Genomic DNA, 25,720 nt, shown 5'->3' on the forward strand with positions numbered 1-25,720 from the left:
TTCCATCTCGCTTTACTGGCCGAGGGAGCCGACGTACAGCTTCCGGGTCATGTGGCCAACATGACTAAGCTGCTTCTGGCAAACCAGAGCAGCGCACAGAAACGCCATTTACCTTCCCGCCGGAGCAGTACCTATTTATCTACTTTGCACTTTGATGTGCTTTCGAACTGCTAGGTTGGCAGGAGCAGGGACCGAGCAATGGGAATTCACCCCGTCACGGGGATTCGAAACACCAACCTTCTGATCAGCAAGTCCTAGGCTCTGTGGTTTAACCCACAGCGCTACCCACATCCCCATTTCAGCAATTTAGCAAGGAAGGTCATTAAGAACTCTTGCCGTTGCTTTAAAGGTATGTACCACTCATCATTTGAACTTTCTCGAGGCACTTTTTAAAGGGCACATTCATATTTCGAATGTCACTCTGCAGATTTATGGATTGTCATTTTGCAAAGAACTCCTGGGCCTAACCTCATACAAGGGGGCTTGCCCTCGTCCAGTGGGGTTTTGACTTTTCTTGGAACACCAGATTCCCTTCTCAATATTTCTCAATATCTGTTTTCAAGTAAAGCATATGTTTGCATGAATACTGCTGTTGCAAAGGCAATCATGGTCCATTTTAATTTAAGCTTATCACAGAGCTAGAATGTGCATTTATTAAAAAAAAACATTTTCAGAAAAGAAAATGTTTTCTGAAACAGGTTTACATATTTTATTCAGTTCAATAAATGTTTCAAATGGGGGTATTCATTGATATGCAGTTAACACATTCAAGAAGCACCAGTTCTTTAAAACAGTTGTAATATATATCATTTCTATGCTAAGAGTATTCATAACACAAATAAAAATTCTTTTGTGGCACAGTGATCTTAGGTACAGCACTTAAAGTGAGTACAGCTTGGCCACAGTTTAAATACACATCAATAGCTTAAAAGAACTGTCATTTTATATATATTAATACAACAACCTACAGTACATTATGTGATACTAATTATACATTTTAATATACTTTTCCCTTTGTTAAACAGGAGTCAGTTTTCAAGTTAACTTGCATTAAAATGGGGGAAGGTGAATCAAGTTTCTTCATAGAGAACTGTGAAGAATTTATTCTTCTATTTATTCTTCTTTCACCTAAAACCAAAGCTGAAACAGAAGGAGTTATATTAGGTATACCTTTTCTCCACAGAAAGCAAAGACTATTCATAAAGTATTAAAGCTTTTGTCTTCCATGTATTTATATTTATTTTGATGAATATCGAACGGAGAGAACTTTAACTGACTCAAAGGTAGAGAAATATCACCATGGTACAGACTTTCTTTGACTGAATCACTTCAGACTACAATGAAGGTCCCTTGGTTTAACGGTCCTTTCATCCAAAACTCAACGGCACACGAAGGCTTACAGCTTAGCCTTCTCCCTGATGTGATAGCAACAAATGACTAAAATAGGTACACAGGCTTCTGAAGTATTAAAAGTAGTTGCTAAGTCGTATTTATTTAATATGTGGCTATTCTTCCTACCTTTCTTTCATTGGTGGTGGACATGGGTTTCCCTGACAGATTCCAATCCAGTCACTGATCAAACCCAAACCTGCTTAGTTTCAGCAAAGTGTTTGCATCATATCCCTTCGGAATGTGCCCTGATAATTGAACATTTAGTAATTTCCATGAATGTATTTCAAGGTTGAATTAAATCAGGGGTAGGCAACCTAAGGCCCGGGGTTCTCAATCCGGCCCGCGGATGGTCTGGGAATCAGCATGTTTTTACATGAGTAGAATGTGTCCTTTTACTTAAAATGCATCTCTGGGTTATTTGTGGGGCATAGGAATTTGTTCTTTTTTTTTTCTTTTTCCAAAATATAGTCCGGCCCACCACATGGTCTGAGGGACGGTGGACTGGCCCACAGCTGAAAAAGGCTGCTGTCCCCTGAATTAAATTCACAGGTGAGAGTAAGTGCAGTGTGAATTGGTGTCTGTCCATTCCGTGGAGTTTCTCCTTCTGTCCGCTGCAGCCCAAAATCTGCTCTGTTTAGTGCAGCTTAAAAGAAATGTCCTTTTATATACACTATTCTCAGCAGGGGGACCACCCCTCTGAAAAAAAAAATAGGGGCGTGCAAGGGGTTGGAGGTAGGAGAAAAGAAAGTCACATGGTGCAATCAGATTTCTGCTGTGAAAGTTTGTGGAAATTGTTCTATGTTGCCCAACAGTCACTACTGAGAGGATGATATTTCTGATCATTTGATAACCTTGTCATCATTTAAAAGCAGATTTCTAGCATTAAAATGAATTGCTTAGCATAGTTATTCCTTAAGAATAGTTGGAATTTTGAGCAGAACAGTTAGCGCAGCAAGAACCCCCTTCTCCACAATATTTGTTTGAGGTTGTTTATAATTCTGTAATAACTTCTGTCATCGCCACAAAACTACAAAGACTTTTGTGAATTTCAGAATATTCCTAGGAATGAAAAAAAACACATTGTGGCCATATGGATCTGTTTTCTATGACTTCTAAACATAACATACCTTAACCATACAACATTTTCAAACTGCTTCCAAATTCTATTCATGGTGCTCCCTGTGGGCTCGTTCCCTTTCTAATCTCTCTTTCTCTCTCTCCTCCTGTATATTCACAAATTCCTGATCTCTGACATCAAAGCACAGGAGCTCAAGCCGAAAACCTTGATCCCTTAGGACAAATATTAAAAAGAAGAGTTCTCGTAAAAGTATCTGATAGTATCAGTAAGACAGTTTTGAACAAGTTAATACAAAATGGTTTTTTTTCCATATTTGGTACCTGATTAATTTATACCGCTTAAAATATTTATCTGAACCGGACAGCGTACCCTGTCCTATAATCCAAATCCTTAAAATTTATGGAATTGATTACTTACTTTTTCCTATCCTTATCTTTTTTATAACCAACAGTGGGCGTAGGGGGCAATGGCCTCCCTTGGATTATTTCTGCGGCAGCTTTTCTGTCATTGAATGCAATAATTTCTTCTTCCAGGAGTCTTCTTTTCTCCTCCAATTTCATTCTCTCTTCTTGATCAAGTCGTTTTAAATGTTCGAACTCCAGCTGTAGCTAAAGTCAAGCACAAAAATATCACTTCTGCCACAAGGTGGTAGCCTAGCACTTAACATACCATCTTCAGTAATCACAAGGTCAAATACAGTACAGAGACTGATTTCCTTAACAAGTGTCAGAGTTTTCACTTACTATTTTCGTAGTTCACTTATTGACACAAGTGCGCTAAAACCTTTTCTTAGAGTAACTTGGAATTGATTTGTTTTTAATGACAAATGTGGACATCAGTTTTATTCATAAAAGTTTTTCAAGGGGGGTATATAACCTGAGGGGCTCACAACATTAGTACCCCAAAAGGGTGTTGCTCCTTCCATAGCCACAGCCTTGGATTCCAACAGAAAGCAGACATGGCTCTATCTCTCTGGCTTCCATCTGCCTCTGGCTTCCACTTCACACACATCTCAACTCTCAGCTCTGGCCATCGTCTTTATAAGTATGGCAGTTATCTCATTTGTATTATGCAACGTGGGGCATTCCAGTTCTCAACCGTAGCAAATGGGAGCAGAAAAAGAAATGGATGGACCCAGCACAGCAACACTGCAGTAGAGACCATCCTAACCACAATAAATCACATCAACAACCAAATCAGAATCTGATAACCTTCTTAATGCTGAACGTGCCTAGCCAATCAGCTCCAGCTGTGTGAACAAGGAAGAGGAGGAAGGGCTCTGCCACTCATAGCGAGACACTGGGAAGGGAAGAAGAGGGAGGTACCATGTGCATGTGGACACACACAAACCAACCAGGGGAGGAGGCATATTTGGGACACAGCTGAATATTTAGCTGCAAGTCTCCCTGGTCCTGACTCATGATGGAATTCCAGCCATGATCTCCAAAGAAGGGCTGTACAATGCACATCATTCTCTCCAGTGCATTCTTTTGCTGGACTCTAGCCATCTTATTTAAGGACGCGGGTGATGCTGTGGGTTAAAACCACAGAGTTAAAACCGATCAGAAGGTCGGCAGTTCGAATCCCTGTGACGGGGTGAGCTCCCGTCCCTGCTCCTGCCAACCTAGCAGTTCCAAAGCACATCAAAGTGCAAATAGATAAATAGGTACCGCTCCAGCGGGAAGGTAAACGGCATTTCCGTGAGCTGCTCTGGCTCACCAGAAGCGGCTTAGTCATGCTGGCCACATGACCCGAAAGTTGTACACCGGCTCCCTCGGCCAATAAAGCGAGATGAGTGCCGCAACCCCAGAGTTGGCCACAACTGGACCTAATGGTCAGGGGTCCCTTTACCTTTACCTTTTTTAGCCATCTTATTCTGCTGCTCCACATAATGTCTTCAAGCTACCACTACAACCAGATCAAGAACTATAAGAGAGATGGGCTTACTTCTCGCTCAGCTTCTTTCAACTGTACTTCTTTCTCTTTGACCCTCCGAACAAACCTTTGCCTCGTCTCTTCTTCTTTTTGCCGTAATCCGTTAAGGAATTCAAGCCGCTTAGCTTCGTAAGTCTCCTGCAGACTGAGGACCATAAAATGTAAAACAGCCTTCGTTCAGAGCTGGCCGCATTCACCCATTTTATGTACAAAACCCAACCACATTTGACCAGTTTTCCTGTGCACGGGAGACTGTGAAAGTTCATAGGGAGATTAAAAGTACAAGGAGATGTTTTGCTCAAGAAGGTGTGCACTGGAGAGTTACACCCTGGTTCATCTTACAAACCTCGCAATTTAGGGGGGGGGGTGAGAACAGTTGCAGTCTGCTGTCTCCCCACACTCACAGTGTTTCCTTTTGTTAAATTTATAAACTGATTCTAAAAGCAGTTAGGACGGGACAAGCAGTGATGCTATGAACAGAATGCAGGGCGGCAACAAATTAATCATGGTGAAGTGGACAAAGCATAGGTAGCCCAGGCTTTTATTTTTGATCCTAAATGCATCTAACTTGGGAGTATACCTAATCAACTGAAACAAAACTTAATTTGAGAAAAATTCAGTCACTTCCAGATGACTTGTTTAGCCTGATTTGCTTAGGAAGAGATTAGACAACATAGTCATAGGGTATTGTAATGGGGTGTGGGGTTGCTTGTGCGTAAAGCGCAAACTGCTCCAGGCTGAGTAGTTTGGACAAAACTTTTCCCCCCAGGCTGGACAGTCAGTACACCATGACTGTCTCAATCACTGGAAGAATCCGTCAGTGGGCGTTTCCTGAATTTCTTCCAACACAAGAGTTCTTTCACCCCCAATCGTCGTCTCCCTTCTCTGCGCGAAAGCTGTCTGCGCAGAGTGGGCGTCCCCAGAGGAGGTCCTGTGCTCTCCCCGCTGGTTCCACTGGAAGAGTCCTGGAGCCTTCTCTCCACAGCTCCCTCAGACTCCCCTTTCTCCCTGGTGTCACCTCTATCTCCTTCCCCAGCGGAAGCGTCCTCTCTCCCTTTGCTGGTTCCCTTTCCAGCATCATCATTAGGGAGCCTCAGCGCCACCCTTGGCTCCGATGGCAGTTCCCTGACATCCACCTCCCTCCCAGGGCCCTCCCCACCCCCGCCCCGGTTCCTGGGCAGTGAAGCAGGAAACCCCTGGAACAAATTTTCCCCTTCCTCCGAGGATTCAAACATCGTTTTCCACCTGCTGCCGTTCCTGTCCTCTACCCAATCTTCCCAATCTGACGCCTCTTCTTCTCTTCCCTCTCCCTCTGAAGGAGGATACCCCACAAATTCTCCTTCATCATCCATGGTTCCAAATTGCTCTTCCCAAAATCTTGCCAACGGTTTCGGCTTCCTTGGAAACCGGCGATGAAACTCCCCCAGCAGACACTCATCCCTTATCTCTCCTGCAGGCACCCAAGCGTTTTCTGACTCAGGCTCTCCCTCCCAAGCTACCAAATATTCCACCTGCTTCCCCTTCCACCTTGAGTCAAGTATTTCCGCTGCTTGACTACTGAGTTCCCTCTCCTCCACCTCTGGGTGACTGGGGATTTCTCTCTCTCGCCCCGGAAACTCCCTCCCTTCTCGGTATGGTGAAAGTAAAGACCGGTGGAACACCGGATGCAATTTCATGTTGGTTGGCAGTTTTAGCCGGAAAGCCACAGGATTCACCTGCTGCGTGACCTCAAAAGGTCCCAGCCTTCTTGGCCGTAATTTTTTACAACCTCCCTTGAACGGTAGCCCTTTGGTTGACAACCACACCCGGTCCCCAACCCTTATTGTCTCCCCTTCTCTGCGGTGCTTGTCTGCCTGCCTTTTGTACTCTTCCTTGGCCCTCTCCAGGTTCATTTTAAGCTGCTGGTGTAAGGCCTCCATTTCTTCCACAAATTGCTCCGCTGCAGGCACACTCCACCTCCCCTCCCCCTCGAAGGCTCTGGGGTGACACCCGTAATTGGCCATGAAAGGACTCATCCCCGTGGACACATGCTCCGCGTTATTGTAAGCAAATTCAGCCAGCGCCAGCTTTTCCACCCAGTCGTTCTCTCTCTCGCCGACGTAACATCGTAGGTACTGTTGGAGTATGCTATTGGCCCTTTCCGCTTGCCCGTTGGTTTCTGGGTGACGAGCCATCGAGAAACTCACCTCAACTTGAAGCTCATGAGCTTCCTCCAGAACCTGGAAGTGAATTGCCTTCCTCTGTCGGATAAAACCCTCAAGGGGGCGCCATGCAACCAAAAAACGTGATCCGCAAACAGCCTAGCTGTTTCTTCTGCCAATACTGCATGCAAGCAAGCAATGAAATGGCACATCTTGGTCAACAGGTCCACTACCACCATGACCGCTGTTTTCCCCCTGGACCTGGGCAAATCGGTCATAAAATCTATGGATACCACCTCCCATGGCTTTCCCGGAGTGGGCAAGGGTTCTAGTAACCCTGCGGGTGCTGCTTTTCCCCCCTTAGCCCGCTGGCATTGGTCGCACCCCCTCACATATTCCCACACGTCTTCCCTTACTCTTGGCCACCAGAACTCCCTGGTAACAAGCAACATGGTCTTGTGCTGACCAAAGTGCCCCGCCGTGGGATTGTCATGCGATTGCCTGAGTACCCTCCTCCTCAAATCCCCCTCTGGTATGTACAATGCTCCCCTGTAATACAATGCTCCCTCCTTTTCCTGAAAACCCCCTTGATTTTCACCCGCTTCCTGGAGTTCCCTGATCTTGTTTTGTGCGTACTCGTCGTCCCTCGTCAACCCCGCCAGTTCCCTTTTCCCAACCAATACTCCCCCACACACCCATCTGTCCTCGGGTATCATGTGTCGTACTTCTGGTGCCCCCTCTCCTTCTAAGTATTCTGGTTTCCGGGACAAGGCGTCTGCTCGGACGTTTTCCTTTCCCGGTATGTACCGTATCTCAAAAGAAAATTTGGAAAACTCCTGAGCCCACCGCATCTGTCTCTGGTTGAGAACCCTTGCAGTCCTCCAGTATTCCAGGTTCTTATGGTCCGTGCACACCTGGATCTTGTGTTGAGCCCCTATCAACAAATGTCTCCAGCGTCGGAACGCTTCATGAATAGCAAGCAGTTCCCTGTCATACACCGTGTAGTTTTGTTCTGATTTGCTCAACTTCCTCGAGAAAAAGGCGCACGGTCTCCAGCTGGGCTTCCCCCCCCCCCAGGCTGAAGCAAAATGGCGCCTACCGCTCTGTCTGACGCATCTGTCTCCACCCTCATTGGCTTCTGCAGGTCCACGTGCAACAGCTGCTCTTCCGAAGCGAACGTTCCTTTTAGTTTCTCAAAGGATTGCTGTGCCTCTGCCGTCCACACGAACTTCTTCTTGCCACTGAGACAATCGGTGATTGGTGCAGTCAAGTGCGCAAAGTTCTTGATGAACTTCCTGTAGAAATTCACAAACCCCAGGAACCTCTGCACGTCCTTTCGGTTCTTAGGAGTCTTCCATTCTAGCACCGCCTGCACCTTGCTTGGGTCCATGGCTAACCCCTTGTCTGACAACCTGTAACCCAGGAATTCGACCTCTCGGGCATGGAATTGGCACTTCTCCAATTTCACCCACAACTGGTGCTCCTGCAACTTCTTCAGGACTTCTCTGACATCTTTTACATGCTGTTCCTCATTCTCCGAGTAGATCAGGATGTCATCTAGGAAAGCCACGCAGTTCTTGTACAAGAGGGACCCCAACACATGGTGCATGAACCCTTGAAAACATGCTGAGCCCGATTGTAATCCGAAGGGCATAACTAGGAACTCAAAGGCTCCCAGGGGGGTGAACATGGTAGTCTTCCATTCATCCCCTTCCCTTATCCTAATTAAATTGTACGCCCCTCGAAGATCCAACTTGGTAAAAACCTTTCCCTTCCTTACCCTGGTCAAAATGTCATCGATTCTGGGCATTGGAAAGGTTACCGGCTCCGATATTGAGTTTAACCTCCTGTAATCACAAATTAATCTCAGTTCTTTTGAGTCTCTCTTGTCCACGAAAAACACTGGACTGCCCCCCACCGCCCTCGATTCTCTTATAAAACCCCTCTTCAGGTTCTTGTCAATAAACTTCCGCAACTCCTGCATTTCTCTGTCCAACATGGCGTACAGCTTACCCACTGGCAACTGAGCCCCTGGGAGTAGGTTGATTTGACAGTCAAAGGGCCTATGGGGGGGCAGCCTATGTGCCTCCTTCTCACTGAAGACTTCTTTCAAATCAGCATACTGTGGTGGTATCCTCACCTTTTCCTCCGCCTCCAACCCTGCCACTCTGGCTACGGCCATCCTCGGGATTTCCCCCCTGTGGCAGTGTTCTACACAGTGAGCTGACCCAAAGGATACTGTGCGCTGGTGCCATCCCACCACCGGATCATGCAGCGCCAACCAGCTCATTCCCAGTATGATTGGCGGCCCGGCCAGTGTGGCTACATGAAATGCAATTGTCTCAGTATGCCTAGAGACTCGCATCTTCATGGGAGGAGTTTGGTGTGTCACTTCTCCCCCCAGGAGTTCCTTCCCATCTATGGTCGTAACTTGCAAGGGGCGCTCCAAGGGCAACAGTTGCAGTTGGTGCTCTAGTGCAAAGTCCCTGCTAAAGAAATTGCAAGAACTGCCTGAGTCCAGCAGTGCCTTCACCTTAATAGGATGTCCATTGGGTAGCTCTAGCTCCACCTCTATGGCTATGGCCGGTCCGGGGGGGTCTGGTTTGGGCACTCTTACTGGTTGTTTGCCTGGCTGCTGTGCCCCTTGATCGGCAGCCAAGCGCTCTCGTTTCCCTGCTGTGAATGCCCCTCCTCCTCACTGCTCGCGGCCCCCACCATCCCTTGCCAAGCCTTTCTCTGCGGACACACCCTGGCGAAATGTCCCGGCTGCTGGCAGAGGAAACACTTTCTGGTCGCTTTCCCCTCCTTTTTGCACACCTCGCCGGACTTTGAAACCCCGCGTGCGCGCCTCCGATTTCCATTGGCTCCTCTGGCTGGGAAGGTTGCCCCGGCATTTCAGGAATCCGGTTGTCATGCCAACGCTCTGCTTTCCCTTCCCGCCTCTCCAAAGCCCGTGCTTCGTGTATTATTCCAATCGCCAGCGCCATTTTGGTCAGTTGATCCATCAATTGCGGGCGGGGCGAGCAGGAGAGTTCGTCCTTAACCCAGGGGGCTAAGCCTTCTTCAAACAGCATCTGAATAGGTTCCCAACTCACTTCCCACCCAAGTTTGTGGATTAGCATAGAAAACCGCGACCAGTACTCTCTAACTGATTGGCTCCCTTGCTTGCAAGCCATCAGCTCTCTGCGCCCCAAGCTCTGCTCCAGCTCACTCAAAAACATGTGATCCATGGCGCTAAAAAACTTCTTCAGGTCTTTTAATGCAGCATTGTCCGATGCCATCAAGGGTCTAACCCAATCTCTGGCGTCGCCTTCAAGATGCCCAATCACGAAGGCAACTCTTGCACCATCGTCTACAAAATCATCATACTGCAGTTCCAGCGCATACTGCACCTCCGTCTTAAAACCATTATAGTCCCTCGGGTCGCCCCCAAACTTATGCACCAGTCCCGGTACCTTCCTTCCAATGGGGGTGGGTTTCCCCTGAGCATCCTGAGCCCGTCTTTCATCTAGCCGCGCCGCTAGTAAAGCCAGCTGTTGCTCCAAATCTCTGTTTCTCTCCTCCAGAGTTGGTCCTCCCCTGGCTCCCTCTCTGGCGCCTGCTCCTCCTGTCAGACTCATGATGTTCCCTCCGCACAAACAACGTCAAGGACTGACGGATTGCTGTAATGGGGTGTGGGGTTGCTTGTGCGTAAAGCGCAAACTGCTCCAGGCTGAGTAGTTTGGACAAAACGTTTCCCCCCAGGCTGGACAGTCAGTACACCATGACTGTCTCAATCACTGGAAGAATCCGTCAGTGGGCGTTTCCTGAATTTCTTCCAACATAAGAGTTCTTTCACACCCAATCGTTGTCTCCCTTCTCTGCGCGAAAGCTGTCTGCGCAGAGTGGGTGTCCCCAGAGGAGGTCCTGTGCTCTCCCCGCTGGTTCCACTGGAAGAGTCCTGGAGCCTTCTCTCCGCAGCTCCCTCAGACTCCCCTTTCTCCCTGGTGTCACCTCTATCTCCTTCCCCAGCGGAAGCGTCCTCTCTCCCTTTGCTGGTTCCCTCTCCAGCATCATCATTAGGGAGCCTCAGCGCCACCCTTGGCTCCGATGGCAGTTTCCTGACAGGTATTTAATGTGCATTTATTCTGATTTCTTTGTGAGATTAGACAACATTAAGGCAAGCGTTATTCCACACTTTCCTGTTCAGCAGAGAAAATTCAGTTCCTTTATCACTGTGCATTTGCAGACCACTAAACAGATCTATCTACATCAACTAATGTACCCACTGAAATTATTGCCACATTTCACAATCTGTAGTGATTATGTTTGACGGCAAAAGAAGATGTCATTTTCTCATTGTTTGCCTGGCTTTCCCATTCTTCTCCTCTTTACATGCCAGTCTAGAATCTCTTCTATCAGTTTTTTAAGCTTCCTCTCAGAATGCTGGATGTATACTTCCTTTTTTGGCACACTGACAACTGGATATTCTCTCTACAAAGTCACTTTCCAGTAAAGAGACTACTCTGAACCAGACAAAGAGTAAAACTTGCTGATCTTACAGTTGAAAGCTGATTCCAATCTCACTGTAATACATACAATGTCAACAGCCAGAGGTCTTCCAACTATCTCACTCTTGGCATCTGTTAAGGAGTAAAGGTGCCTTTCACTTAGAAAGCATTCTAATTCTTTTTAAAGGAAGCCAGGTGTTAAGATGTCATTGTTGTAACTTTTTACACCAAGGGCAGGAGACCTGCCACCATCCAGATGTTGTAGGGTGTCCAGCTCCCATCAGCCACAGCCCAAAGCAACATCTGGAGGACCACAGATTTTCCACCCCGTTTTACACCCTAACTAGGTTCGGCATTAGGTGATATCATCTGATTGCACCAAGTCTAACTGCTGCATGTGCTTCTTCCCTGCTTTTAAACTGGGATAACAAAACCAGTTACAGCTTCTTCAAGTTCAGTATCTACTTGGATGTAAGCAGATGAAGCTAGCCCTTTGCAAATCTGTACCCATTCCTTTTTAGTCAGGCATATAACTTTTCCTAGAGAAGCAAGTTTGGGAGGAACAGCTGGCTCATCCCATTTCTAGCAACAACTTGCGATGCAAGATGTTTATTGGTTGGCTGCTATGGCAATTATGAGGCTACACCCCTAACCACCAATGAATCCATCCAGGTAAATGTCATGCTTCTGGAATGTGTACAGGTAGGCTGCAAGAAGTATTGGAAAAGTGGGGGGGAGACCAAAGACCAGTGCTGGATTCAGAGTGGCATAGATGTGCATTAGATGAGTGGAGGTAGAGCCAAATGTAAGTTCATCTCACAGCGGGGGAAGAAAACAATTTACCAGCTAACATTGGAAGGTATGTCTTCAACTCCTTACTGTTCAACAGGGAGAAGAACAGCAGCATCTTTTCAGAAAGGTTATGTCAAAGGTGAGATTGTGTCCCTTTTTTTATTCTGATCTTACCAACCCTGTTAAGGCAAGTTAATTGTCAACTTCCCTGTTTTTACAGAACTATTATTTATTCTAGTTACAGATCATGTTCTGTTGCAGAAGTTAAATGTTAGTACTGCAGCAACTACTGTAAATAAAGTCTGTTTTGAGGCCAGAACGCATTTCGCATATCTGTTTAGAACATCAATGAGAAAGAAAGAAAGAAAGAAAGAAAGAAAGAAAGAAAGAAAGAAAGAAAGAAAGAAATTTAATTGGTATTTAAGAACATAGGAAACTCCTTATACCAAATTAGGCTATTTGTCCACCAGATCTAGAAATTGTCTAATCCGACAGGAAGTGCCTCTCTCCGGGGTCTATGGTCCCCTACCCATATTTGTAAGATGAAGAATTAGTACACAGCTGGAGACATTCTGAGTTGCACTTGAGGTAATTCAATAATAGTTCCAAATCAGTACTGGGATCATGTCACTATTGGTTTCTGTAAGACCAAACTGTCTCTTTCTAAAACACACATATACAGAGAGAGGATTTTAAAAACTTTAATTCCATCATTCTACACTATAAGGCAACATACCTTTCTCTATGAGTTGTCTTTTTGGAATCTGGAATCCTAAAAACAAAACAAAGATACGGATTTATCAAATTGTGTCCTTCCACTGTTCTGTCTAAGGAACCTGATTTTATGTTATCCTGGCTCACAGAAAGAAACTGATACCATTCCAAGTTCTAAAAGTTAAAGGAATTTGCTGTTTTCTTACGGAAATATAACACTGAAAAAATTATGTACTTAATTTTAAAAATGATGGGTGGTATTTAACTAAGACTTACTCAGGGTAGATTTCAATCGTTAGTCCTTTTCATTAATTTTAATGGGTCTTATTCTGAGTAAGTCTTAACTGAATACCACCTAAGATTTGTATTTAGCACTTACAAACAACTATGCATGTGGAGTACACTTATTAAGCTTTCAGAAGCCTTGTACTCATATAACACAAAGCCAAAACATGGCTTAGACTTAAGTCAGAAAGAACAAGCACGTGGGGACCCAAAAGGAAAATTGCAGCCACTTCGCTCCTCCCCCAATCGTGCTGTTGCCATGCTATTTGGAGCTAAGCTATGGGGTCAGATTCAACAAAGGGCCCCCACTAGTGGAAGTCTGTGCAATAGCCCATTTTCCTCCCCCCCCCTTCCCACACCCCCATAAATTGGCTAAGGGGTCTGCAAACAGTTTTAATTACACACTTAAGATTCAAGATACCTTCAGAGAAGTAATTACAAAAGCCATGTTGGAAATTGGTTTAACTATTAAAAACATAGGAAAGGCTCACTCTCTTACTTGATTTGATCAGTGTCTCGGAAGCCCATCTCTTCCAGTTTATACTGCCGGTACAGTTCATAATGAACAGAACAAGTTTGTTCTATCAAGTCTTCCATATTTGTACAAATCATCATTTCCCGGAGCTTCACAAAATCACAGTGGTTCTCATTCTCCACTAATGAAATGAAATAAGATATCAGCTCTATCCTATTGGAATTTTCCACGGGATGCAGGAAACACCCCCAAAAGCCCTTTCACGCTGGGATTGCGGGGCGAGGGATTGCAGGGGGGGGGTATTGAGCAGAGGCAGTCTTTCCCATCCATCTCATACATTTTGCAAGGGTCCCCTGAACCACAAGGAGAGGCTTTCTGATGGGTAGCAGTTGCAAAGATGGGATCAGGAAATTCCCGTTCCAAATGCACCTGCCAGCTCAGAGGCAGATGGGAGGTACTGGAAGGCAGAAGAGGCATCACCCCCTCCCCAATTCCTCACCATCCAGGACAGATTATATGCCCTCACTGGAATTCTCCAGCTCAGACAACACCCCTCCAATTCATCCCTCACCACTCCCACACCACGAACGCCATAATTTGCAGAATAGTCCTTTAAAAGAAAGATCAGTTACTCAGAGTGGGTAGGGCTAGTAAGAGGGTTCGGGCCAGCCTTTATAACGTCTCAGAAGGCTTCAGCATAATTCTGAGGCAACAGCTCTCCTTAAACTAATCCTAGCAAGCGCCGGCTGCTGTGGGCAATCCAGACTGCTGACAAGCTGCCTTTTTGCTTTGTGGCTGGTAAGCGTGCGTCCCATAATTTCCTGCTGAAATCTTGTGCCTTTTTAGATCACGAATGTTCTGTGTGCTGTTTCACTTTTGTTGATGGACAGTGCAAAAGTGCCCCTCCAGATGGCAACAATACAATAATATTGGGGATGTATCACTGTGCAACTAATAAAGCAGACTTGTTGATACATGGACTGTCCTGTCCTGTCCTGTCTAAATCCATCACTAATGCATTATTGTGTTGATGACGTGTTGCAGAATGTGCCTGTGAAAAAGGAACAGTTCTGGGAAAGTAGACTCATGGTACTGCTACAGATCACCAGTTTAAATCACAAAGTGTAGAATATTGCCTGGTTCACAAATCTGACAAAAAGATGTCGTGATCATTCACTAGGCTTCAAAAAGAAGAAAGCAGTTCTATAAAGATACTGCAAAATGTGAACTTTATCAGTTGAGAAGCAGACAATTAACCATGCAGTGTTACTATCACTGCTGACTATCTTAGGAAACTAATTCTGTAAAAAGTGAGAGTTCAAACTCTTCTTTACCTTCCACTACGCCCCAAGGATACTGGCGAGCTTTTACTGTTTTGTCTCCAACTTTTACCTCTTCCAAACTGCCCACTACTGCAAATGGCAAGTGTGCCTGTGAAACAGAGAGTAAATAAATTTGTATTGCTGTCAACACTAAGAATAAATAAATGAAAAATGCAATATATACAACATGTAGCCTAATTACATGAAAGACCATCACACCTGTCAAAAATAAGGTGAAATCCCATTAAAATACTTGCATTCTAATACTTGTAGTGAAGTACTTACATTCATGTTAGCATTAATGTTAGCAATGCTCTCATCATCTGTTGGGAACTGATATATCTGGAGTCTACTACTGATCAGTTCACTCATGATGTTGACCTTAAACTGCTGTAGTTCAGTTTTAGAAATTGTATCAGCTTTGGCTATAAGGGGAATAATGTTCACCTATTAAAGAAATAAGAAGTATTTTATTCTTACAAGCCAAATCTGCAAGTAATCTGAACTTTTTAAACACCAATTACCATGTCACTGAAAAAGCAAAGTGCTTTTTAAACAGAGTAGCAAAATAGCTCTTCAGTACCATGAACTTGCTAAAATAATAATAGTAATAATAATAATAAACTTCAAGTTTCTATTTATCCATATAGCTCAGTTTTCCATTTTACCAGAAATACTGCGAAAACTTTACCAGAATAAAACATGATCATCAAAAACAGTTATCACAAAGTGTTTTTTGTTTTGTTTGTTTTACTAGGGCATCGATGTATTGCTTTTTGTATAATGTTTTATGTATAATGAATTACCTAACAAAAAGGCAACGATTTCCACAATGATTCCCTTGCAAGCAATTGTAGGCTTTTTGTACTTCAACAAAACGTACTGCTAGCTACTGTGAAATACGTTTCTTGTTTCTGGATGTGCCTTTTCTTTTGCCTTCCTCGTTTACAAACCAAACATATTCCTTGTGAGCTGACAGCATTTTAGAGCTTCTGAAGAACTATTGGCAAATGTAAGCAAGTGAAAACCCTTGATATGGTATGAATCATGCAGAGAACTAGCTTTCCTGTCTGCCTGCCATTTGGCTAAAGGTATAGGAGAGACTGTTTATATTGCTGCTTGGACTATAAGGTTTTTGTACTCTGTACACATTTCTATACGTCTTCCCTTGACTCAGCTACAAGCTAAAAAAAAAAAAAAGGTCAGATTTAAGTCTTCCACAGATTAAAAATACCTGATTGGGATTTTTAAGGCAACCAATCTTTTGCCCTTAAAGTAAGGTTGGGAACCTCTTTCAATATAATGCTTCTTTATTATCTGGATGGAGGACAGAGGGGTGTGCAAGTGTGTGCGGAAAATAACCTACTTTACAAAGATAAAATCTTTTGCTCCTCTATCCCCTTTTGCCTCTGGCCCCATCCACCATTGCTAAGTGGCCCTCAGAAAGCGGCCTAGAAGGGAACACGGACCTCAGCTGAAAAATGACCTGCACCTGTGCATTAAAGTTTATCCACCTATAGTCAAATGGAAATGCAAGTGGAAGAGTTGGGTGGAATTATGAGGTAGAGGTGATTGTGTGGTGGAGGGGAAAGCGTAAGACTGAAAGCAACCTAGTCTGGGGCCAACATTGTCAAATCACATGTTTATAAAATGAACTACTGCTTTAAACTCCATTTAAACCCAGGTTAGGGATGCGGGTGGCGCTTTGGGTTAAACCACAGTGCCTAGGGCTTGCCGATCAGAAGGTTGGCGGTTCGAATCCCCGCGATGTGGTGAGCTCCCGTTGCTCGGTCCCTGCTCCTGCCAACCTAGCAGTTTGAAAGCACATCAAAATGCAAGTAGATAAATAGGTACCGCTCTGGCAGGAAGGTAAACAGCGTTTCCGTGCGCTGCTCTGGTTTGCCAGAAGCAGCTTAGTCATGCTGGCCACATGACCCGGAAGCTGTACGCCAGCTCCCTCGGCCAATAAAGCGAGATGAGCGCCGCAACCCCAGAGTCGGCCACGACTGGACCTAATGGTCAGGGGTCCCTTTACCTTTACCTAAATCCAGGTTGCCTTAAAATCCTGGAAATAATTTGAGGTACACCTCAAAGAAAGGTACAGCTTAGGCATAGGTTCATAGCCTCAGCCCCTTCCAGCATCATACCCTTTACAGAAGTTGTATCTGGAGACTGGTTATGCCTCTTGCTTGCCTGGATAGAGAGATATGTAGAGACCTTTAAATTTATGTGGTTGGAAAACAGCCTTCTAAAAGTCACATCCTTTACTCTTGCCATGTGGCTCCTGGAAAACTATTGACAAGGGAATGTGGTCCTCTGGCTGGAAGGCCCCACCCCTGGTTTACATCCTGAGCTAGAACTATGCCATACTGGAAGATAGGTACCAGACAAGACTAAAGTGACGACTGGCAAATGAATAAGAAGGTAATTCTGCCTATATAACTGTACTGTACTAGAGTTTTAACTTACTGATGTTGCTGCTTTATAAAAGTCAAAAATTTAAATAGTCGGCTGAACCACTGTGATTTATTATTTAAGTATCTGCAAAAGACTCTGTACTTAAATATAAAATGATTTTTCTCACCTTCTGAGTAGCGCTTGTTTTACTTAACGTTGTAAGATCTTAAAAGCATGGTGAGCTTTTATTTTAATTTGCAGGGAATATCTTGCACAAGTTAGAGCCTTATCAAACCACGACATAAAATACTGAAGTTGAATGAATTCTGGTTTTAATATCTTACCTTCCTAGAAAGATTTTTCATGGTTACTAAATCAAGAGTTTTAAGGGAATGCCCTGTGGGTGAAATAAAGTAGAGGCACACATGGATACGAGTATCACGGTAATTATACAAGGAACGATTAATTTTCAGCTCTTCCTGGAGGTAGGCTTCAAACTGTGCATCTACATAATCCACTATTGGTTGATAGCTGCAGAGAAGGGTGAAAATATTTGATGTAAGAGGACAAAGGTTGAGTTTAACTCTAATACACTAATAAACACAAATTGCCAAGGGACAGTACAACAGCAGTGACATTAGTATAAATTCAGCGAAATTCTTAGGAAATCTTAGGAAATTATTCTCTAAAGTATATGCTCATAAAAAGACAAAGCCTCTTGACCTGAATATTATCATCCTAAACCAAAACAAGGACACATCCATAGAAGTCCATACATTTTGGCTGGCCTTGGTAACCAAATCGGGAGTTGCCTCAACCCAGTGGCGTAGCGTGGGGGGTGCCAGGGGTGCCGGCCGCACCGGGCGCAACATGGGCGGGGGGCGCACTCGCACTAGCAGCTCTCTGCCCCTACTAAAATCCACGGGTTAGGGAGCCCGCGCTCGCTCGGCTTGGCGAGGAGGTCGCGGAAGGGGGAGAGCGAAGCCTTCTGCCGCACGCAAAAAAAGGAGAGGAAGCCGGGCTGGCTGGCTGGCGGGGGTCTGGCTGCGCCTGCTGCTGCCGTTGCCGCTGCTGCCGGGCTTTGACAGCTTGGCGAAGGGAGGGAGAGGAGCTTTATGGTAGTTGCGGCTCTCTCTCCCCTGGCCGCCTGGGTAGTGAGCCGAGCCGAGCAGGGAGTCTGGCGAGGGGGCAGGAAGAGACTTTCCCCCCTTTTTTCCACCTCGCCTGGTCAAAAAGGAGAGCGGAGTCTCCTCAGGGCGCCCTCAGGCAGGGCAGGGCAAGGCAAGCAGAGCGAGGAGGAGAGAGAGGGGAAGGGGGGGGAAGCAGCCGGGAAACGCCGCGGTGTGGAGGGGGAATCAATTAAGGAGAGAAAGCGAAAAGCCTTGGAGAAAGGGAAAAAAGGAAAGAAAAGAGGCAGCTCCGGGAGAGCGCGGGGAAAGAGAAGCCTCGCTGCTGCTGCTGCTGCTTGGGAGAGTAAATTACTGCACTTGCCTTGCCCCGGGTTAGGGGGCGCAAATTACTTGCCTTGCCCCGGGTTAGGGGGCGCAAATTACTTGCCTTGCCCCGGGTGCTGATAACCCACGCTACGCCGCTGCCTCAACCCTGCCGAAAAATAACTGGGTGTTTTACTGACCTCACACAAAACTTTGGAGGCAAGCACCTCTGAAGCTCAGTGCCATCAGCTGTTATCCCATTATCTCCCTGCCAAGCTCCAAACTGAGAAGGGCGATGTTGCACTGCTCTTCCAAGCTCCTCTCCAGGATGCTTGTGAATCTAAACCATCAACATCACCTCTCCGCACTAAGCAGTGCTCACTCACCAATGCATCCCCGTCCTTTCCAGCCCATACTAACTGGAGGAGTGGGATATGTTGTGTGGTGGGCAGCATGCACTGAGCACTGCCTAGCACTGACAGGTGTGAAAAAGAGGAAGAAGATCAAAAGGGCAAGTGATCTTCCATACAGTTCGGTGTTTTGCAAAGCACCTTTAAAACACAGCATCACATAAATGACCCCCTAACTTCTTCCTGAGCTTAGAGGGGACTCCATGCTGCTTCCTCGTTGCCTCCCCCCCCCCATCTGTCCTCCCAGCTCTGTGACTGCTGTAACAGCCCATTCTTCTCTTCTCATTGCTTAAAGTGAGAAACACGCAGTTGCTTCTACCTCCTCTCTCTCTAGTCTCTCAGTGTTAGGGTTCAAGCTTTACCCTGACCTGGAGCATAGGAAGTTGCCTTACATATTGAGTAAGACCCATGGGTCCGTCTTGCTCAGTACTGCCTGCACTGGCTGGCAGTGGCTCTCCCAAGTTTCAGACAGGGAGTCTTAAAGGATTTTAATTTAGGGTCACCTCTCTGGAGATATGACATTAAGCAAATCGGGATATCTGATTGCAGCTCTTTCAACTATCAAGCAGATTCTAGTTATGTAAGGCTTTTGCCAGACAGTTGGACAATTTATCAGAAAACACCAGAAATCGTTTATAAGGAATAATTTATTATAAAGTTCCTAATACAGAAAAGGGTAGAGGTAGTCAATATCAGTTGCAATGCAGCAACGTATGTTTTCTAATTAGTTCTGAAGAGAAGACAAATGGCCCAACATTGAATGGCTTATATACCTTTGAATTGCTTTTAGCAAGCATCATTGTCAAACCCATGAATAGGTAAACTAAGACCCGGGGGCCGGATCTGGCCCAATTACCTTCTCAATCCGGCCCACGGACGGTCTAACTGGAGGAGTTTTTACTCATCGTGTTTTTACATGAGTAGAATGTGTCCTTTTATTTAAAATGCATCTCTGGGTTATTTGTGGGGCCTGCCTGGTGTTTTTACATGAGTAGAATGTGTTTAAAAAATGAATCTCTGGGTTATTTGTGGGGCATAGGAATTCGTTTATTTCCCCCTCCCCTCAAAAAAAATATATAGTCCAGCCCCTCACAAGGTCTGAGGGACAGTGGACCGGCCCCCTGCTGAAAGAGTTTGCTGACCCCAATCAAAGCTGTCTAGCTCTCCCATTGGTCAAGCACAGATACCAGGCCCACATTGATAGTTAGTCCTTCTCCCACTGAGAGTAAAATCCCAGTCTCTAAGAACCAATTCAGACTGTCCCTGCTGACAGATAATCGCTATCTGAGCCCGCTCAGATAGTCAGAGACACCATCTGCCCACCTAGACAGAAAAGTCCTTATATGACTCTTAAACTGTCAGCATCTCACTTGAATTCCACACACACACATTCTCCTGATTGGCTGCTGGTTTCACCAGCTCTCACTGGTTGCTGGGTCACCAGGAGGCAGACCCAGAGCCTGTCCATTACAGTCCTGACCCCAGCTGCCTGAGTTCCTGGCCAGCTCTTACACCTCCCCTCATCTCCCCCAGGGCCACAAGAACAGAGGAGACAGTAAGCCAGGGAAGAACATCAGAGCCCTTGCCTAAGTACTCAGCTAGCTGCACGAGGCTATTTGGGAGGAGTGGGAAGAACACAGAAACAACTGCTTGGATCATGGTCTGAGAGTCAGAAACAGCTTGAGACTTCAATGTCAGGATAAGTTGCTTGTCTGAGCTTCTTCACTGCTGAAGCCTCAGAACTCAGCCTAGCTCCAAGTTCCAGCTTTCCTAACCTGTGGAAATGGACACGATTGGTAGGGAAGCTGCCACTGTTGCCCAATATGCAGCAGCACACAACCCCATTATATTCAGCTCAGGGTGGAAGAGAAGGAGGTTGCACTGGAAGAATGCAGTTAGTTCACACACAGCCAATGCTTAGCACAAAGAGGTGCTGGGAAGGGGGGGAAAGATGGTGCTGGGAACAGGTTAAATGAGTGAGGATACAGGAAGACATAGCTTAAGTTGGTGGGGACAGCTTGTCACGCTGGCCAGAGGGGAAAGGGCTTCACCAGACGGGAAATGGTGAGCAGATTTGTGAATGACTGACAATCCAGCACAAACCAATTGCTTTCAGATGCCCTTGGCCATAACTGTTTCAATGGCACTTCAGTTCCACACACCACAGGACCTTCATTCCATTAACTTTATTTATTTAAGGTATTTCTTCACGACCCTTCCTCAAAAGATTCCAGGGCAATGCACAAAAGTGTGAATAAAATTCACAAGACATAAAAATACAATTTAAAGCAAATAAAAGTAACAAAAGACAACCGACAAAATTAAAATAAAATAAACAGAATCACTGGATCGCGCCAATTCATCCTAAGAAAATGGCCCAAATCCAAATAACTGTTCATCTAGCCTAAAGGCACTTTGTTTTTCTTCAAACAGCTGTTCCTATGTGACAGGCAGCAGACTTTTTCCAGCTGCTCAGTTGGGGAGAAAGTCAAAGTTGCAGTGGGCACACATAAGCCTTTGGGCAAGAATGAAGTAGGTATTTGGGTCCTAGCCAATGTCATCAGAATCGGAGTGCTCTTCTAAAATATTCTGTCAATTTAATGATAACTGAAATTGTTTCCAGATCAGCGCACATAAAGTGAAAGTCTTGCTGATAAGTCATAAATCTGGAAATGTTTACCTCATTTCTCTAAATAACTCTGGTTATGGGAGGGTGTGTTATCTATGTCAATAAATTTAAATAAAATGACATCAATAAACCTATCAATAGCACTACTACTTGACGCAAATGTCAGATCCTAGATGGCATGTCACTTAGCAAATTAATATGATATTATTCAAGTGAAGAGATACTGACCTATCTTCTTTGTTTATCTGATCACCAAATCCAACTGTCTCTATTATGGTCAATTTTAATCGAACATTGCTTTCCCAGAGCTCATACGTCTCAGCTTTAAGTCGTACATTTGGCTGAAAGTGTGTTGACGCACGGTAATCAAAACTGTTATTAAACAAACTATGAATCAAAGTTGACTTCCCAATTCCAGTCTCCCCTACAATTAAAGACAGATAAAAAATGTACATACATGCCACACAAATTTCACCATAACACAATGAGGGTAATTGATTTTTTTCACATTCCCCAGGGGGTGGGGGGTGGAATGCAAAATGGCATTTACTGTAACTAAGGAATTAGTTCAGAGAGGCCATTGTCTCTTTTTTATTCCTTGATAGCAGTATCTGATCATTATGCCATGGGATTTCCTCAAAGGATGCATATAATATTTATTCTAATGCTATTTTTGCTGCAAACGTTTTGGGGCTTAGGGAAAACTTAACCCCACTTAAGTAATTCTGTTTATCTGAAGTAGTACAATACCAATGGAAAAGGGCAACACCTTTGCCACTTTCCTCTCCTTCAGATTTTTCAATAGTAATGAGTTTTAAAATAAAACAACTCACTGCTAGCAGCTATTTTACTTACCAATGCAGAGAATGTTGAAGCAGAACCCCTGTTGGATATATTTATTAACCAACTGATCTGGTAAACTATCAAAGCCAACATGACCAGACAAGGATAAGGGTCGGGAACTCTGCTGTGGAAAGAATAATTTAAATTGGAATACAAGGCTGCAACACTATTACTACTATGTTGGCAGCAAGTTGTTGCAAAGTCTAAATAAGTTAACACCCATCATCCCTGGCCACTGGTCCTGCTAGCTAAGGATGATGAGAGTTGTGGTCCAAAACCAGCTGGAGACTCAAGTTTGCGAAACCCTGATCTAAAAGAAGGGTACAGTAATCAATGGCAATTTTTTAACTTTGTTCTGCTCAACAAATTGTACAACTGCTAAAAAGCATTGCAAGTAAAAAGCCTTTGATAGATTTTTTTTTTTTTGTTACACAGTATAGTTAGAATTCTACAAACAAAACCAAATTGCAATTTTATTTTGGCTGAATTCACATTTTATTTGAATTTCTACTTTGCTGACCATAATTGTAATTCAAACAGTGTATGCCAAATTATATTCTATGATTCCTTTTTATATTGGGAAGGTTTAAAAACATTTATTATACATTATCTAAAAAGGTAACAACTTTTAAACATGTTGGACAGTTGCAGCAGGGCAGGGGGTAAGCATCTTGTGGCACCTTACAAATTTACTATGGCATAAGCCAATGCGGACTGTAGTCTCTGAAAGCTCATGCCTTAATGAATTTATAAGTCTTCAGAATTCCCGCAAGACTCTTTGTTATTTCTGTAGTACTATAGCAATACAAAGAGAATACTCATTGATTACTTTACTCACACTCCTTGTTTCTTCTTTATTGACTGGTGGATAGGATGCTCTCATTCTTGTCTCAGACTTATACTTCTTGGGGGGAAAGTAGTTCAAATGATTTTCTAAAATAATGAACAAATAGGGTGAGGGGGGAAAGGTAGGACTAAAATTTGACTAAATATTTTTTTAAAAAATTAATTAAAACAACTGGGTAAGGAAAAAGTGGTAGGACTAGATTAAATAAAATCATAATTGAATAATCATATTAAATTTATTTATTTGATTAATCGGACCTATTTTGTATATGAGTTAAAAACAAACACATTGAGGCATGTGGTATCCAACTAACATGTCCCATCAACAGTAAGATTTCTGCTTCTGCAGAAATCTCCCATGCATGCATCCTCTAAATGTATTCTAAAAGTTCCCCCAACCCTTCGGAGCAGATGAGGGGCAAGCACAGGGAGAAAAGAGGAAGGAAAGTTCATTGTGGAAGCATAAATGTTTTTGCTGATAGGACGCATTTGTTGGGAGCTACCCATACGCAGAACTGGATTTAGGTTTGATGATGCTCTAAGCTACTGAAGGTAATGGGACCCTTTATATGTCCAGCTGTCCTTTGTCAACAACAAATTGTCACTGTTTTTGTGTTGAATATATGCTATATGGTAATTTATGGACCTAATAGGTATCTAAAGCCATTTGCACATAACAAAATATGTATTTTATCAAAGTAATTGTGGAACTTATCTTAAATTTTGGAAATGTACATCCAGGTTTTTTTCCTCTTTAATTTTTTTGGGGGGCCCCCAAGAGAGTGGGGCCCTAAACTGTAGCTTGTTTAGCTTATACGTAAATCTGGCACTGCCCATATGCTGTTTTTAGGTGATACATATGCAGCATGTTATGTTGGAAGAAGCACTGTGGCTGGGGAGCATGCATACATGCAAGAAGGAGCTGTGAAGTGAGAAGAAAATGACACTTGCCATGTGCAGTTGGCATTTTTCAAACAAACCACACTTATCCCATTTGTTGGTCCCTATGATACAACATCATCTGGCTAAGCAAAGCCGGATGTTTACAAATTCCTCCTCGCAGCTGCATCCAAGAAGGGAGGGAAAGTTCGCAAACTCGAGGCCCGCTGTCTCTTGTTCTCATCAAACAAAACCCTGTTTTTTGTTTTTATTAGCGTGGCATCCAAACACAAGTAAAGTAAGCCGGCATTTCCTCTTCAGCCAGAACCCACCTCTTTGCAACTAAATACAACATGAAATCGAAGCGTTCACCTACTCCCAACTTTTTTTTTTTTTATGTAGCCCACGATGGTAACAAGCCTGTGAACATGCTCTCCCTCTCATTAAGCTCTGTATATGATTCATTTCAAAGCTTCACCAAGGGAAGCCCACAAAAATTTGCACAGCCATGATGATTTTTTTGCCTTGAAAAAGAAGGGGGGGGATTAGAAGTCCCTCCCAACCAACAGTTAGGTTAGTTCCCTTTCCCCAACTGTAAATTGAGTCTCCCCATTCTCTCTCTCTCTCCACAAAAAGTGTAACAGGGCCTCCCCCCTGAAAAAAATCATAGTTATGTGCCAGCTGCAATTTGCCCTCTGTGGCAATGCAGTTTGTGTCCCTGCTAAATATCTGTCTTCTGTTTACTGTGATAGAACAAATAACAATTCATGATGGCTGCTGGCTGCTCCAAACCTGCAAAATTACTGCCTGTGGTAAGGGGCTCATGGATTAATTACAGCGCTATCTGTGCCACGGCCATCAGTTACGGGCATAATGCCGCCCCCGTTTCCGACAGGCCTGCTGTTTGTCGCAAGGCCTCAGGCTTCTCGGCCTACCTTTCTTCAGCTTGCTTAGGCCTAGCTCCTCAACCAAGGCCTTGCCTCAGCCCTGCGCTCTGAGATGTCGCCTCCTAAAGTGGCTGCGTTGAACTGAACCTTCCAGAAGTCTAGTCATGTGATAGGATTTTCCTTCAATTTGTTGTTTTTTATCACCAGGATAGGAGAAGGGCAAAACTAACGCTGGCAAGGCTGCAAGAATCCTCGGAACTGGAATACAAGACAACAGAGGCCTGCTCTTAAAACCGAAAGGAGATTTGCAACAGGGGCAGATCTTCTGGTCTCGAGTTCCAGTGGTGCCTTGTGCGACGCCAAAATTTGGGGTCCCCACCACCTCAACCCACCTCTCTTGCTGCATTCAAAGTAATAGTTGCTGCACCCCAAGGTTTCACGCCCAGTGTGACTGAACCCTCCCCTAAATCCGCCCCGGGGCTTGCAGAATGAATTTTTTGCCTGCAGAAATTGCTGGAAGGAGAGGTGGCTGCAATTGGCCAAGGAAAGAGAAAGAACTAACTGCACTATTATATATTTTTTATATATATAAAATATTTATTAAGATTTTGCATAATAAAACAAGTATCACAATCAGACAAAACAAAAGAGAAAGACAATCAAAAACAGTACAATCCAAAAACGAAAAAAAGTAAAAGTAATCAGAAAGAAGAAGGAAAAAAAACAGAAAAGATAAAAATCTAGTTTTTTGCTTACTGTCTTTATAACCCTC

The 25,720-nt window shown here is 44.4% G+C and overlaps 1 protein-coding gene across 15 annotated transcripts in view; it reads right to left on the reverse strand.

The window, feature by feature from the left end:
- Window positions 1-683: 683 nt before the first annotated feature.
- SEPTIN10 (septin 10) overlaps window positions 684-25,720 on the reverse strand; it is a 56,411-nt gene continuing 31,374 nt past the window's right edge. For 2 of the 15 annotated variants that reach the window (XM_081858197.1, XM_081858185.1), the window contains exons 3-13: window positions 22,349-22,460; window positions 21,722-21,917; window positions 17,366-17,552; window positions 14,910-15,071; window positions 14,637-14,733; window positions 13,327-13,483; window positions 12,565-12,600; window positions 4,418-4,550; window positions 2,888-3,078; window positions 2,520-2,682; window positions 684-1,140 (exon numbers count right to left, since the gene is read on the reverse strand). In XM_081858197.1, the coding sequence (XP_081714323.1) occupies window positions 2,556-2,682; window positions 2,888-3,078; window positions 4,418-4,550; window positions 12,565-12,600; window positions 13,327-13,483; window positions 14,637-14,733; window positions 14,910-15,071; window positions 17,366-17,552; window positions 21,722-21,917; window positions 22,349-22,460 (1,398 nt within the window). In that variant the 3' untranslated portion in view covers window positions 684-1,140; window positions 2,520-2,555. Of the gene's footprint in view, window positions 1,141-2,519; window positions 2,683-2,887; window positions 3,079-4,417; window positions 4,551-12,564; window positions 12,601-13,326; window positions 13,484-14,636; window positions 14,734-14,909; window positions 15,072-17,365; window positions 17,553-21,721; window positions 21,918-22,348; window positions 22,461-23,174; window positions 23,274-24,393; window positions 24,599-24,853; window positions 24,973-24,996; window positions 25,486-25,720 lie in introns of those variants that run through there. The other 13 variants (XM_081858196.1, XM_081858195.1, XM_081858188.1 and 10 more) reach the window with 12 other exon arrangements.

Source organism: Podarcis erhardii (assembly GCF_964252035.2).
Source record: "Podarcis erhardii genome assembly, chromosome: 4".
NCBI classification, from domain to species: Eukaryota; Metazoa; Chordata; class Lepidosauria; order Squamata; family Lacertidae; genus Podarcis; species Podarcis erhardii.